Source organism: Platichthys flesus, chromosome 4, assembly GCF_949316205.1.
Source record: "Platichthys flesus chromosome 4, fPlaFle2.1, whole genome shotgun sequence".
NCBI lineage: Eukaryota > Metazoa > Chordata > Actinopteri > Pleuronectiformes > Pleuronectidae > Platichthys > Platichthys flesus.
The window spans coordinates 18,294,584-18,307,649 of NC_084948.1; the positions used below are offsets into that span (position 1 = coordinate 18,294,584).

The following is a 13,066-nucleotide window of genomic DNA, read 5'->3' on the forward strand; positions in this document are numbered from 1 at the left end:
GTGTTATGACCAGGGCCTGGACCAGAACCTGCGCCGCCTTCCGAGTTTGAAGGGAACCTATTCTCCTGATGTTGTGCAGCATGAATCTACCGGAACATGATGTTGCAGTAATGTTGGCACTGGCAGTAAGAGAGACATGGCTGTTGAGTGTCACACCCAGGTTCCTAGAAGTCTGGGTTTGGAGCTAACACAGAGTTGTCAGTCAGGTCATTGGTGGTAGGGCAGTTCCCTGGAAGGAAAAGTTGTTCAGTCTTGTCAAAGTTGTGGTTCAGTATGATTCTTGTTTGCTCTTTTTTGTAATATTAAAAAAACCTGTCTTGTGTTCGTTCAGTATGTTTGTATGATTGAACGATAACTTTGTCTCCATGTAAATGGTAAATGTTAAATGGTTTTGTATTTATATAGCACTTTTAATAACAAATAACACTGCAACTGAGTATTTTTTACAGGTTAAATTTAACTTAATAAACTGAACGATCAGCATCTACCCACTCTGCCCTCCGGTAGGTGGCGCTAACGCTGACATACGCTGATTACTCATCCGCCGGACCGAAGAAGAAGAAGTAGGAAAGGAAGCCAGGCTACATGCAAATGCTAATGCTGCTAACAGGAGGAGAGAAGAGGTGAGAAATCAAACCGCAGCAAAACAACAGTGAATTGTCTGTACGGTGAAAAGTATTGTGAACAAAGTCGTGTAATGTCATCGCACCGTGTTGGGCGGTGTCACGTTTTATTCTGACGCTGTTCAAAAGTGTTTATCTCTGTAATGCTCGTAAATATTGTGGTGAAACTTTGTTATTTTGTACTTTCATTAACTAGTGAGTGTGTTTACATCTGTCAACTCTGCCACTCACAGTTTTATAAACATGTCTTCAGATTATTTTGTTCACAGTTCGGCACTGGATATTACATCAATGTTATATATTACCATAATGTAGCTCAATAAATCACAAATGAATAGAAGCAACAGCTCTTTACTACAACACCTAATGCCTCATTGCAGAGTGAATTTTGATTATTGTGGTTCACCTGCTCCTGTTTGGTTATTTTTGGACATTCAAATTTAAGTTCCAATTCTAGAAATGATAAGAAAGGATCAATGGATTGATCAATTTAGAATTTCTCTCCATCTTGTTTTTTCTAATCTAGATTAAACTCTTAGTCATAATGCTGGGCAATAAAGCAATATTAATAATTATAGCAATATAATTCATTTATATAAATATCACAAAATGTCATCGATGTGATTAAGAAGTATTTTTTCTTTCCAGTGGGATTTATTGCCTGGTCGGCGTTAATTAATTTTATTTTCTTGTAACAGGTGCTGGTAAAAAGAGTCAACATGGATAATACGATTCCGGTGCCTGTGCTCCGTCTGCCCAGAGGACCAGACCCCAACAGCCGCGGATTTTACCCCAATTCCCCCCGTTTCATTGCTCTGTGTCGCCCCTCGATCTCCACCTCAGCTGCGTCAGAGACGGACCCCGAGCAGCTGCAGAGAGAGCAGCACGCAAGGTCTGTGCTGCGGGAGGGCTTCCTCCGGTGTCTGCTCTCCATGACCAACAAGAAGGTTCAGTTTCACATGTATGAGAAGGTGAAGGTGGAGGCCACGTTTGGAGCATCGGACATCGACGTGCTGAACTTCCAGGTGTCGAGCTTGCACACGCCCATCGGGGTGCAGAAAGAGGCGCTGATCAGGTGTCAGGATGTGATTTCATTTAGTTTTGATGCATGAACACCTGAGGATTCTTTCGGTTTAAATAGAACATGTTTTGTATGAAAAGGTTCGTATTTGTTGTTGTAAATAGGATCTATTTTCATAGTGAGATACTTTACATATTTGTTCTGTCTGCACAGTGTTGTTGAATATTGCTATTTTAGTCCTGTCTGTCTTGTTCATTAGATCATACTGATGAGGTGTGAATGAGCAAAGATCCTACAGTAACAAACAGTTCCCCCTTTGTCACCACACGAGGGAGTCCTCTCCCTTTGTTTCAATGTAAATGTCAACACCTGACATGAGCTAAAGCCTGCTCTAGCTTTAGCAGATGTTATTGACAGTAAATGTTGGATGATTTAAAAAGAGATGATATTTTGCTGAGGTTTACATGTGCTTTCAGAAAGTTAAATATCCCTGTAAGGCACTTGATGGTTGAGCAGTTCCAGACATCCTGTTTATTTGTAGAACAATGTACTATTAAGCCAGAAAGATGGCGAACTCCCTGGTAATGCTTCCTCGAGGAACAAGAAATTAAACAATCAAAGCACAAACATGATCACACAATGTGGATTTTTGCATCACAATGAGTCAGTTAGTGTCTCCTGTTTCTACCGCTGAAATAGAATATAAAATAATCCCAGGAATGTTTTCTCCAGTATGTCATCATCCAAATTGTTATAAAAAAAAAAAAAAAAGTGGTTTTCTTTACCCTAGATTGGGCCTTTTATATTCAATTACTTCATATTTATATCGGGAGTGGGTCCTCTCTACAAAGGCTGCCATGTTTTTTACAGTAGCCCAGATTGGACAGATTAAACACCTTTTGAGTGACCACAGGTTCTCCATCATGTTTTGAAGGGGAGGGTGAGGTGAGGGGTATTCAGCTGCACCATGCTACTCCACCACTAGATGTCAGTAAATACTAAACACTGAACCTTAAAGTACTTTTGTATACTAATATACTTAAGTGGTTCTTTACATTACAAATTAATGATTGTAATAAGACTGATGTCCATCCATTTGAACAGCAAAGTCGGTTTTCTTTTCATTCGTGCTCCCCAAATATTGATTGTCATTGAGTAGTCAACAGTAAATTACCACTGTAGTTTCTGTTTATCATCAGAGGTTCAAATTAAAACTGCAGTTGTTTATGTGCCCATAATAATCAATTAGTAAATGGATAGAATTTTATCAATAACCGTTTTTGCATCGTTCAAATGTTAAAAAAAAAATTGAATCTATCTACTTTGTCCAAAAAATTGACACGTTCAAGTTTTATAAGTTGAAATCTCACAGCGGGAAAAACACTAAAACTGAGTCTTCCTCATTTTGTCTTTTGCATCTCGCTGCATCTTTTTTTAACAACATTTTATTAGCAGGAGTGACCTAAGAACATACAAAAACAATAAACAGAAAAAACAACACAACACCAAAATCACACAGAATGACACCACATTAGACCGATGCTTATATTGTCACAACTCTATAGGCCCAAGAACTTAATAAGGTGAGAAAGGAAAATACATTAACATACAGAATAAATGAAGAAAGAAAGGAAGAAGAAAAAAGTAGTTTTGCCACTTTGTAGTCTTTTGATTGATTTTCAAACAGGGAATGTAAACACTTCAAACATTCAGAGCCCTTGGACCCCCTCTGGCCCCTGAACCTCTGCCCATTAGGCTTATTTGGTAAGTTATATCTGAATACAGAACTTCAGTTACAACTGGATGGACAATAAATAAATATTATATCCGGCCACAGATCCAAAACCTTTATAGAGTGTGACATAAACCTTGATTAAAGTAATAGGTCCTCAAATATACTGAGGTTTCACATAGATCAGGTGCACGTCTGATCATTTATCCTGAATGGTTCATTAATGTTCCAGCCAACACTGAGCTCGGCACAGATATTAGTTATTTGAATCCTTGGTCATAAATTGAATACAGAAGAGAGGAATTCATCATTGTTTAGCACCGGCCTCATGGAGGAGGAGAGGAGGAGAGGGCGGTGGGGGGGGGGGGGGGGGGCATCAATACTATTTAATCTTCCTAAAAGGTGTATTTTGCAAGTTCCCAATAAGTCATTTTATTTGAGTGCCATTAGGCGGTCGTGCTGCGCCTGTGTCTCTTTTTGTACCTGAATTATCTGACCACTCAGTGTAGACAAGCATCAATGAGGCCGTGACTCATCCTCCCTCTCTCTCTCCCTCGCCCTCCCTAATCCGAAATATGACTTAAAACCTTGCATGACGTCATCGGGCCTGCGCGATTCAATCAGGAAGCCCTCAAGGACAGCCAATGTTAATTTCATATACACAGGCGAGCTATGACCAGCAGCACTCGAGCTCCCCCAGCTCTCACTCACCTCTGTGACGAGCGTCTGCAGGAACACGTACACACACAGACATATGCCTTTCTATTTTTGGCCGCTTTATACTTCACTCCTTCTCTCCTCTGAGGTAACTGTTGGACTTTTTACTCTGCTTCATTTATCTGTCTGTAAATGCTTTGCACACAAAGATTATACAAAAGATATGAACAGCTAATGAAACACAATGAACATCCTGCTACCCAACTGCGTTGAAAATTAAGTAAAGTTTATTAATATAGCACATTTTATATTAAGTATAGACCATAAATATATATAAACTGGAGTAACTGTCCTTTTCTGTGTACCTGCACCATCCAGTGCAGTTTCTCTCTTCATACATTTCTTTTTCCAGACTCATATAAGGTCAACGTGACCTTTGACCACCGAATTGTAATCAGTTAATCTTTGAGTCAAAGTGATAAAACTGTGAAGAAATTTCCCAAAGACAGACTGGAGATGTTGTGTTCTAGAGCAAAACATGTTTTGTGCGACCACCCTGACTGTTAATCCAAATCGAATCAGTTAATCTGTGAGTCTAAGTGAACATTTGTGCCAAATTTGGGTTTTGTGATGTCACAGTGACATTGACCTTTAACCATCAAAATCGAATCACTTCGTCTTTGTGTCGAACTGAACATTTGTACAGAGCTTAAAGAAATTCCCTCAAGGCTTCATTGAGATTGTGTTTCACAAGAATGGGACGAATCGACGGACAATCCGAAAACATAATGCCTTTGGCCACTGGCTATCACCAGCATGGAGGCTTAAACCACTTACTAATCAAACACGTTTATACATAAGGTAGTTTTTAAATCAGCTCATCCTCAACCACTTACATAACTGAAATGCTGCTCACACAATTATACCGATGTGTTTGATGAACAAATGCTGATTTAGGATCCAAAAAGAGTTGGACACTTGATATTAGAACCAACATAACTGGTTCTTACTGTGTAATTAAAAAAATTATTACTAGATTTCTTATTCTTAACCTAAGTCAACCTATGCTTTATTTGCCTACATATTTTTGTTAAATGTGTTTCCTGCATAGAATGACATTACAAACATTACCTAGCTGAACACTGGCTTTAAAGTGCTTTCGTTTATACATGACATAAGCAGGGTTTCAAAAGACTTTGGGGGCCCAGGGAAAAAGGGGGGACCCTGCACAATTATTGTTAGGCCTGCAGTGCTGGACGAAAGGGTCTGCTCGCAGCAGACTTTAAAAACTACCCACCCATTTCTTGACATATTCCAAGTCAAGCAGTGAAGCAGAAGACATGTTAATAAATTCATGCGGTGTGGATTCAGCTCGCCTGCTGACAGCACACCTGTAAAAACTGAGCGCCGCTCTTTAATATTGGATTTTCTCCGACCCACCAGATGAAACTTGAACGTTACACAGCGAGAACCAGATCTGCAGGCGGTAGAATAATGTGAGGTGGTTCTGTGTTGACTGTTCTCCCCTGTTCCTCTTTAATTACACAGGAAGAACAATGTTATTAACACATGTTTCATTCTTTTTCCATGTACTTTCCCCACAGATCCGCTGTATTAACAGAGTACATCGAGCATAATTTATTTCTCCTTAAATACCTTGTTGTTACTCCCTTTTCCCCCTTTCGTTTATGCACCAACTACTGGGTATTTTATTGGAACCTAATTAATACTAAATAACACTATGAATTTCAGGCTGTATTATAAATTGTTATCATTTCTGCATAAAAACTTGAGCAGGATTCATGCTCTCCTCTGCACAAGGACACACTGTCTCAATGTTATCTCGCCTCACTGTTTGTCTTTCCTGACAGTCTGCTTCTCCCTGATTCCAGTGGAAAAACATTCCTGCCTCTTAGTATCAATTTGTGTTGTGTGTGTGTGTGTGTGTGTGTGTGTGTGTGTGTGTGTGTGTGTGTGTGTGTGTGTGTGTGTGTGTGTGTGTGTGTGTGTGTGTGTGTGTGGGTGTGTGTGCGCATCAGCTATGATGGTACAAGGAATCTGCCCTGTATAACACCGCTGGCCATCAGGAAGCACATTCCGCTCCTTCCTGTTTGTGGCCCCCTCTCACTTCCTGGCGAGTGTCTGATAACTTACAGAACCAATTAATCACCCTTTTGCCCAAACCTGCTGCCAGCAGACCAAAATAATTGTGCAGTGACCTCATGATCATGTATTTTTAGCGTGTTTCATTGCAGACATTTGCAGATAATGATGTTTCACGTGATGAGGTATTCTTGTATGAGACTTTAACGTTGATCAATACGCTTGAGCACATCAGGGCTGCATGAATCAACAAGCATGTATGTTGTCTGCTGATACTGTCTTTACTTTTGAATAAGTTAACTTTTTTGCTTATTCACAGCTTAATTCAAAGTAACTTGCATTTGCCTCTCTTTCCCATGAGTTCTGCATCTTATTTTGGGAGGTAATGCATAATTCAACTAATATTATATGGATTAAAATGCAGACATTCATGATCCCCAGAGGATGAAGTCAAAATAATCAGGCCTGTCTCTATAAGTAGAACTAAACTGCAACAGCAAATATGTTTGGGCCGAATGGAGTTTTCTCTAAATGTCGCAAAGCATATGGGAAATTACAAATAAGTTGATACTGAACATTTCGACAAAAATATCCACTAATACTACAATGTACACAGACAACAACTTTGTTTTCCAAGTAAATATATGATCTTTTAGCATGAGAGACACTTTGACTCAACATATTTCTAACATTTATCTGAAACCGATGTCTTCCCTTTGTCTTATATTAACCAAAGTGCTTTTCTTGCCTAAACCACGTACAGGACTCTGGATGTGAAACCTGGCCTCTTGTTTGACAGTTGTGCTCCTTGTCTACTCACCTTTGAATCCAACCTTCGAGTACAACTCTGTGTGCCACGGCTGTTAATCAATCAACCCCTTCATTCATAAAAAAACAATTTCCCTTCAAATTGATTTGTACAGAAACAAAACTTCTGCCAGACAGAGGTGACCTACTTTGGCGAAAGACAAATCTTTGTGTTTCTTTGTTACAGTTATCCCGTAAAATAACTCACCATGAACTGGATGATTTGGTAAAATGATTTGGTTCAGACCATAGACTGTATATAAAGATGGATAAAATGAGGGCTCCCCATAAGTGAAGCCAATGCATCATTCATTTCTTTAGGGTCTGAATTTCAGGGGTAATGTTGATTGGAGTCTTTAAATTGACCATAGGTGTGAATGTGAATGTGTTTTTGGTGTTTGTCTCTAATACTGCTATTACAACTACTACTACTAAAAATAATAAATAATAATAATAATAGTAATGCAATTACAATGATAGTATGGCTCCAGTGCTCCCGTGACCCTTAAAAGATATATAATGCACTGATTGATGGAGATAATGTCACTACATTATTATTATTATAAGTTTTATTGTCATTAACATTATCATTATTATTATCATTATTATGATCATTATTATTATCATACAGAAAAACATCATCAATGCATACAGTACAATCAGTGCAGAGGTATGATGACGATATTTACGGTTTGAGCTCAGGAGGTGTTTTGGTCGCAGCCAGACAGGCAGACACGAGAGGAATGGCTGAGTCACAATCGGTCCCAAGGTCTGTTTGAGTTGCCTTCTGGGGGGGGGGGGGGCGCTGGAGGAGCTCCAGTGATTGTGAGGGCCAGGCGCTGTGTGGCAGCCTCACTTCCCCGGCTCAAGTGGCCGGGGAGATAAAGAGTGAATCAGGGGATCATGCCAGCTGGACCCCACTGAGCCACGGCCTGGGCCCCACACATAAACAAACCCTGAGGCTATGAAGCGTTCGGTTTTATCCGTGTTTAAGGTGAAAATAATATGTATTCTACTGTATATTCAGCTTCTCAGGCATGAAGCTGAGCAGACTTTGAAAGCTGGCTTGACTGTGTAGGTCAGAGTATGACCTGTGAAGTAAAGGTCTCGTAGGAGGAGCCACAGTTGGTCGTTAGTGATCAAGACGACACCACGGCATCATATGGGAAAAGGATACGCAGATGCACAACTCAAGTCTAGACAGGAAGACATATGAAGAGGTGGGAGGAGAAGGGAAGCGCTAATTAGAGTGAGATTAAAGTTATCGTCATGTATCTGTGAGTGTGTTGACCCTGTTGTGGTCCACTCCCTTCCCCACAGGAGTAAACACAGGAAGATGCTGCTAATTACTGTCTGTGATTCTGAAGAGCCGCCAGTGTCCACGCTGATTGGACAGATTCACCATCCGAGAACAATCATCTCAACCAATCAGAGGGGGCAGGGCTGATATTTTACTCACTGGTTGATTTCACTGCGAGAGAGAGAGAGGGAAATGTTCAAACTTGATATTTTATTAAAGTAATTAAAATGAATATTCTGTTTAAGCTACTCTATCACCCTGGCTCTGAATATGGTAAGACATTGGTTGGTCGATTCTTAACTTTTCCAGTCTGAAATATATAAATGTATGTAGATTTGCAACACACATTTATTTACTCCTGAGGAGAAATCTTAATGACTTTGGTTATTCTCTGACTTTTCCTTCAGTCACTCGTGTGACTTTGAACAAAATATCCCAACAACTATTGGATGGATCTTCATTAAATCTGGCACAAACATTCAGGTCACCCTACGAATGGTTTCTAATAATTTTATGATACCTTACCTTTTCATCTCGTGCCACCGTCATATCCCATAATTTAGTTCATGACCAAATTCATGAAAAAAGTAGAGCAGCACTAAGTAGAGCCCATACTTCCACCAAGGCCCGACTTCACCAAATTGCACACACTCATGGATCACTCTCCTAAATGTGCCAGGTTGTTTGCAATAAAGATCCGTGATTTATTCCCTTATTCCACAATGGAAATGTTAAACATTACCTCTTAATGTTTAAAGTAATTAACAAAATAACACAAGTTATTCGATTCTTACAGTAATAATATCACATCCTTCCACCAAGTTTCATAGAAATTCATTCAGTTGTTTTTGTGAAATCTTGCCCACAATCAAACCAACACTGGGAAGAAATTCTCTGCCTCCCCTTAACAGACGCATCATTTGGGACTTTGAGTTCTGCTTCTGAGGCCATCTTCATTCCAGCACAGCAACCCTCTAATTGGACAACAATAGGAAGTAGCCGGGCAGTATCTGAGAGGTGGTTTCCAGTTAGAGCCGGCTGCCGGCACACATCCAGTCCTGACTTCTGTGTGTTCCCGTACTCAAAATGGATCATATTATTACTATCAGCATTTTATATGGGAAAACATATGGTCGCTTTCCAGTGAGCAAAAATGTTTCCATGACCTTAAATGACTACATTGAGTTTTAACATATGTGCGCACAGTGTTTTTGAGGGAGGCTGGATGATGGTGTTTGATGAGGGGAAGCTGCCCTGACAGAGTGGGTGGTTGTCTGGTATGGAGCTATTTCATCAGGATGAAGATCACATACTTGTGAAAGTTTATCTTCCTGTGGTCATTTACTGAGACTGTGGGACAGAGCGACTGCAACAAACCTTAGGTGCTTCCCACAAGGATGAACGGAGATTGATGAACACCAGGGGGAATTTAAATAAGTGCATTAGCTCAAGTGCTGCACCGTGCTTAGATGCAGTTTTGTACTGCTTGTGCTCTACTTGAGTATTTCCAACCTCTGCTTCTTTACACGTCTAATCCACCACCTGACAGCTATATTTCAAATTGTAATGTTTATACCAAACATGAGAGGAACTTAAAATAATAAAGGTGCATTACTTACTCTGCTCCTCTGGAGGGCCCAAGTTTTTCCGCAGTTGTGAAGTTGTCCTGAATTCGGTAAGTTCATGTGCTCTGAAGTTGAAATGTGAAAAAACATGGAAACTTTCAGCAACATGTATTGTTTTATTTGTTCAGAGCAACGACTTGATGAGCCATCTTTCCAATATTTGCACGGTAACTCAGATCACAGCAAAAGGATCCGGTGTCGCAGGCATATGAATAATTAAAGATAGATACATTTTATGATAAAAACTTGTGAGCTTGTGAGAGATAAACATATAGTTTACAAGTGACAAAAGGGTAACTCTTGACAAGTTTACATTAAAAGCTTCATCATCAGTTATTTTAATTGTTGCGTAATATATCTTTGATAAAACATAATATCAAAGGTTGACATTAGTTCTTTTATTCTTTGACATTTGCCAAATCAACAAGAGGGCTGACTGTACGGTTGTTCCTCCCTTCTGCAGAGCACTGATAAATTGTTATACTGCTGCTTTTTACTTTGGTAACCACCAGTGGAACACACTTCCTCCTGTCTCACCACTGGCCCCTACAATCTTTCAGCTCTGCAGATCACCTGTTTCCCTTTCTGGTTTAGATACAACCTAGCCCAGTCAACCTAAACCTCTTAAAACACTGAATCGGAGTCCCCTTAGCTGGCTTCCCTCCCCCTTGTAGTCTTCATCGAAATGGAATTTCTACAGTAGGCTTAGAGGGTGAACTAATTGCTTATAATTTCACTTAGACACGCACTCACGTCCAGCACAACTCCCCCGAATGGCAATCTCAATCTCTGCCTCACTCGTTTCCTCCCTTCCTCTCCTCTGCTCTTGCTTTTATTCTTTTCCCCCCCAAGAGACATGATTTACTTGTGTCAGGGACAAGGACATCTGCCTATTAGCAAGGGCCACTGACGTAGGCATCGCCGTCCCCTCCTCCTTATTATCCCCCTTCCTCATCCGCCTTCTTCTGCCGCTCCTCCTCCTCCTGCCTTACTCAAATTGGGGTCGCCAACCTTCATCGTGCAGCCTGGTGAATCATCAGTGGGACTCACACCGTGTCGGGAGGAGGGACGCTGCCCGCCCAGGATGCTTCCGTCCTCCTTCCCAAATTACCAGGGTAACCCGACATTGTCTGCTCTCTACTGTCACATCACTCTGTCGCACAAAGAGAGGAATAAAGAAATAGAGGGAGAGGTGAGATATGAATGAGGGACGTGGTGGTTGTTCTTGCTTCTTCAATCAACAATTGAAGTGTTTAAATGCACCCATGAGGACTTTTTCGGGAACCCCACACTAATACTAAGCAGGGCCCTATCTTAACTATCAGCTGCACGTTAAAGGGATGGTTCCCCGAAAAATAAAAATCTACACACCACTATGCCTATGGAGGGAGGGTGATGGGGTGTCAATGGTGACTTACATCTGAAATGGAAGTCACTTTAATTGTATTGGATTCCGCTGCAGCAGTCCTTTAAATGCTGCTAATCTCCTGTTCTATATCACTAAGGTTATAATGGAATGGTGACGTGGTGAAGAGCACTGAACTCCCAGTCAAGTTCATGAAACCAGTCTTTGCTTTTTGAGATGTCTCATCATTGTCACACTCGGAGCAGCCAGTAGGAGATGGTGAATTAGGGGCTGCAGAGGAATGCTCATCAACAACACTCCGACAGGCTGAGGCATTCAAACGATTATTGATCGGCAATAATTTTAGTGATTAAACATTCCCCACACAATGACTGTCAAGATTCTGCCCCTGTTATGAACTTTTGAAGGACTTGATTTATCTTTGAGAATCTCTTTGTTGGACTCATTGTTGAATTCATAGACTTGATGGACCCTTTGAAATTATTCTGCTTTCACATCTGCCTTGTTTAGTCTAACTCAAAGTAACAGGTGCCTTGGAACACAGTGCGGACCAACGGACAAACATTCTGTCGGATCTGAAGAGGTGGTCGTGTTCCGGATCAGACTGAACCATGCTTTGGCTCGTTTGTACTGTTAAGTTTGGTTTCAATTCGTTATTTGATTCTATAAAAACAAGGCCAAATGCCATGATTGACAGCTGATACAAATCGATTGAATGCATGTAGCGGTCTGACCTCATTACCATGTTTCCATCCCATCATCGCCTTCTGAAGACGCTGGCTTGAAAGCCGTAAGATGGTGGCATTCGTATCCAGGAAGTTCTGTATTCATTTCTGGATGGCAGAAGGAAGTGGAGACGTGCCATTTATCTTTATATACAGTTTATGGTTGAAATACACTGAGTGTGAACTGACCCTTCATAGACTATATACATTAGAAGGATTCATATTTTGAATTTTTATATAAAATGACAACAAGTTCTTGTTATCAAAATATGAACTTGTCTATATAAAATGTTTATGTTCTACAGTTTAATGAAACTCGCTGTTGCCGGGGTTGTTGTTTTTTTTCAACCCCCGCCAATGCTCAGTGTTTATAACTGGGCAGAATGTAGTGTGTGTGTGTGTGTGTGTGTGTGTGTGTGTGTGTGTATGTGTGGGTGTGTGTGTGTGTTCACAGAGGCAAAAGGTCAGCTGTTGCTTGGTCCACAGCACGTCAACTTGGCTAAAGCTTATTTGCTGATGCTATCTGTGAGTAGGAATCTGAGTAAACAGAGAGGAAAGATAACAAGTAGTGCACATCTTCCCTCTTCCCTTTCTCCTTGTGTTTTCCAGCACAGACTTGTGATGCCCCCCAAAAAAACCAAATCCCAATACAAACACCAATCTCTCCCTCCATCTCTCTCACATCTGTCCTTATTTAATTAAATTCTCTTTCGATGCATAGACTCTGAACTTTATCTGTTTCTGTCCCAGTCTTGCTCGAGAATGTCAGACTTGAGTGCTCCTTTCCTGTTGTAAAATTGCCAGATCTCTGTCCTTAAGCTCGGTCCTGTTCTCCCTGCTGTAGATATCAATGGACGCAGCTGTCCTGACGGGACAGACGGCCACATCCTGCCAAACATAGTAACAGAGAGATGAATGACTTGATTACTTTATCGAAGCCAGAGAGGTTCATTCCTTTTAGGACAAGTTAACACGTAGTCCATGTGGTTCCTTCTTACGTGTTAGATTTTTTTTTTTTTCGTTTCACATTTCGTTCTTCTCAAATAGACAGAATTTGAAAATGTGTCTGACCCTGCAACCTGTTTCGTGGTCTAAGGAGAGTCTGGG

The 13,066-nt window shown here is 40.7% G+C and overlaps 1 protein-coding gene across 1 annotated transcript; it reads left to right on the forward strand.

Moving 5' to 3' along the window:
- The first annotated feature begins 501 nt into the window (after positions 1-501).
- Positions 502-2,271, forward strand: gemin7 (gem (nuclear organelle) associated protein 7). The gene is made up of 2 exons (XM_062385146.1): positions 502-623; positions 1,322-2,271. The coding sequence occupies exon 2, from the start codon at positions 1,343-1,345 to the stop codon at positions 1,733-1,735; it is 393 nt and encodes a 130-aa protein (XP_062241130.1). The 5' UTR covers positions 502-623; positions 1,322-1,342; the 3' UTR covers positions 1,736-2,271.
- Positions 2,272-13,066: the final 10,795 nt, after the last annotated feature.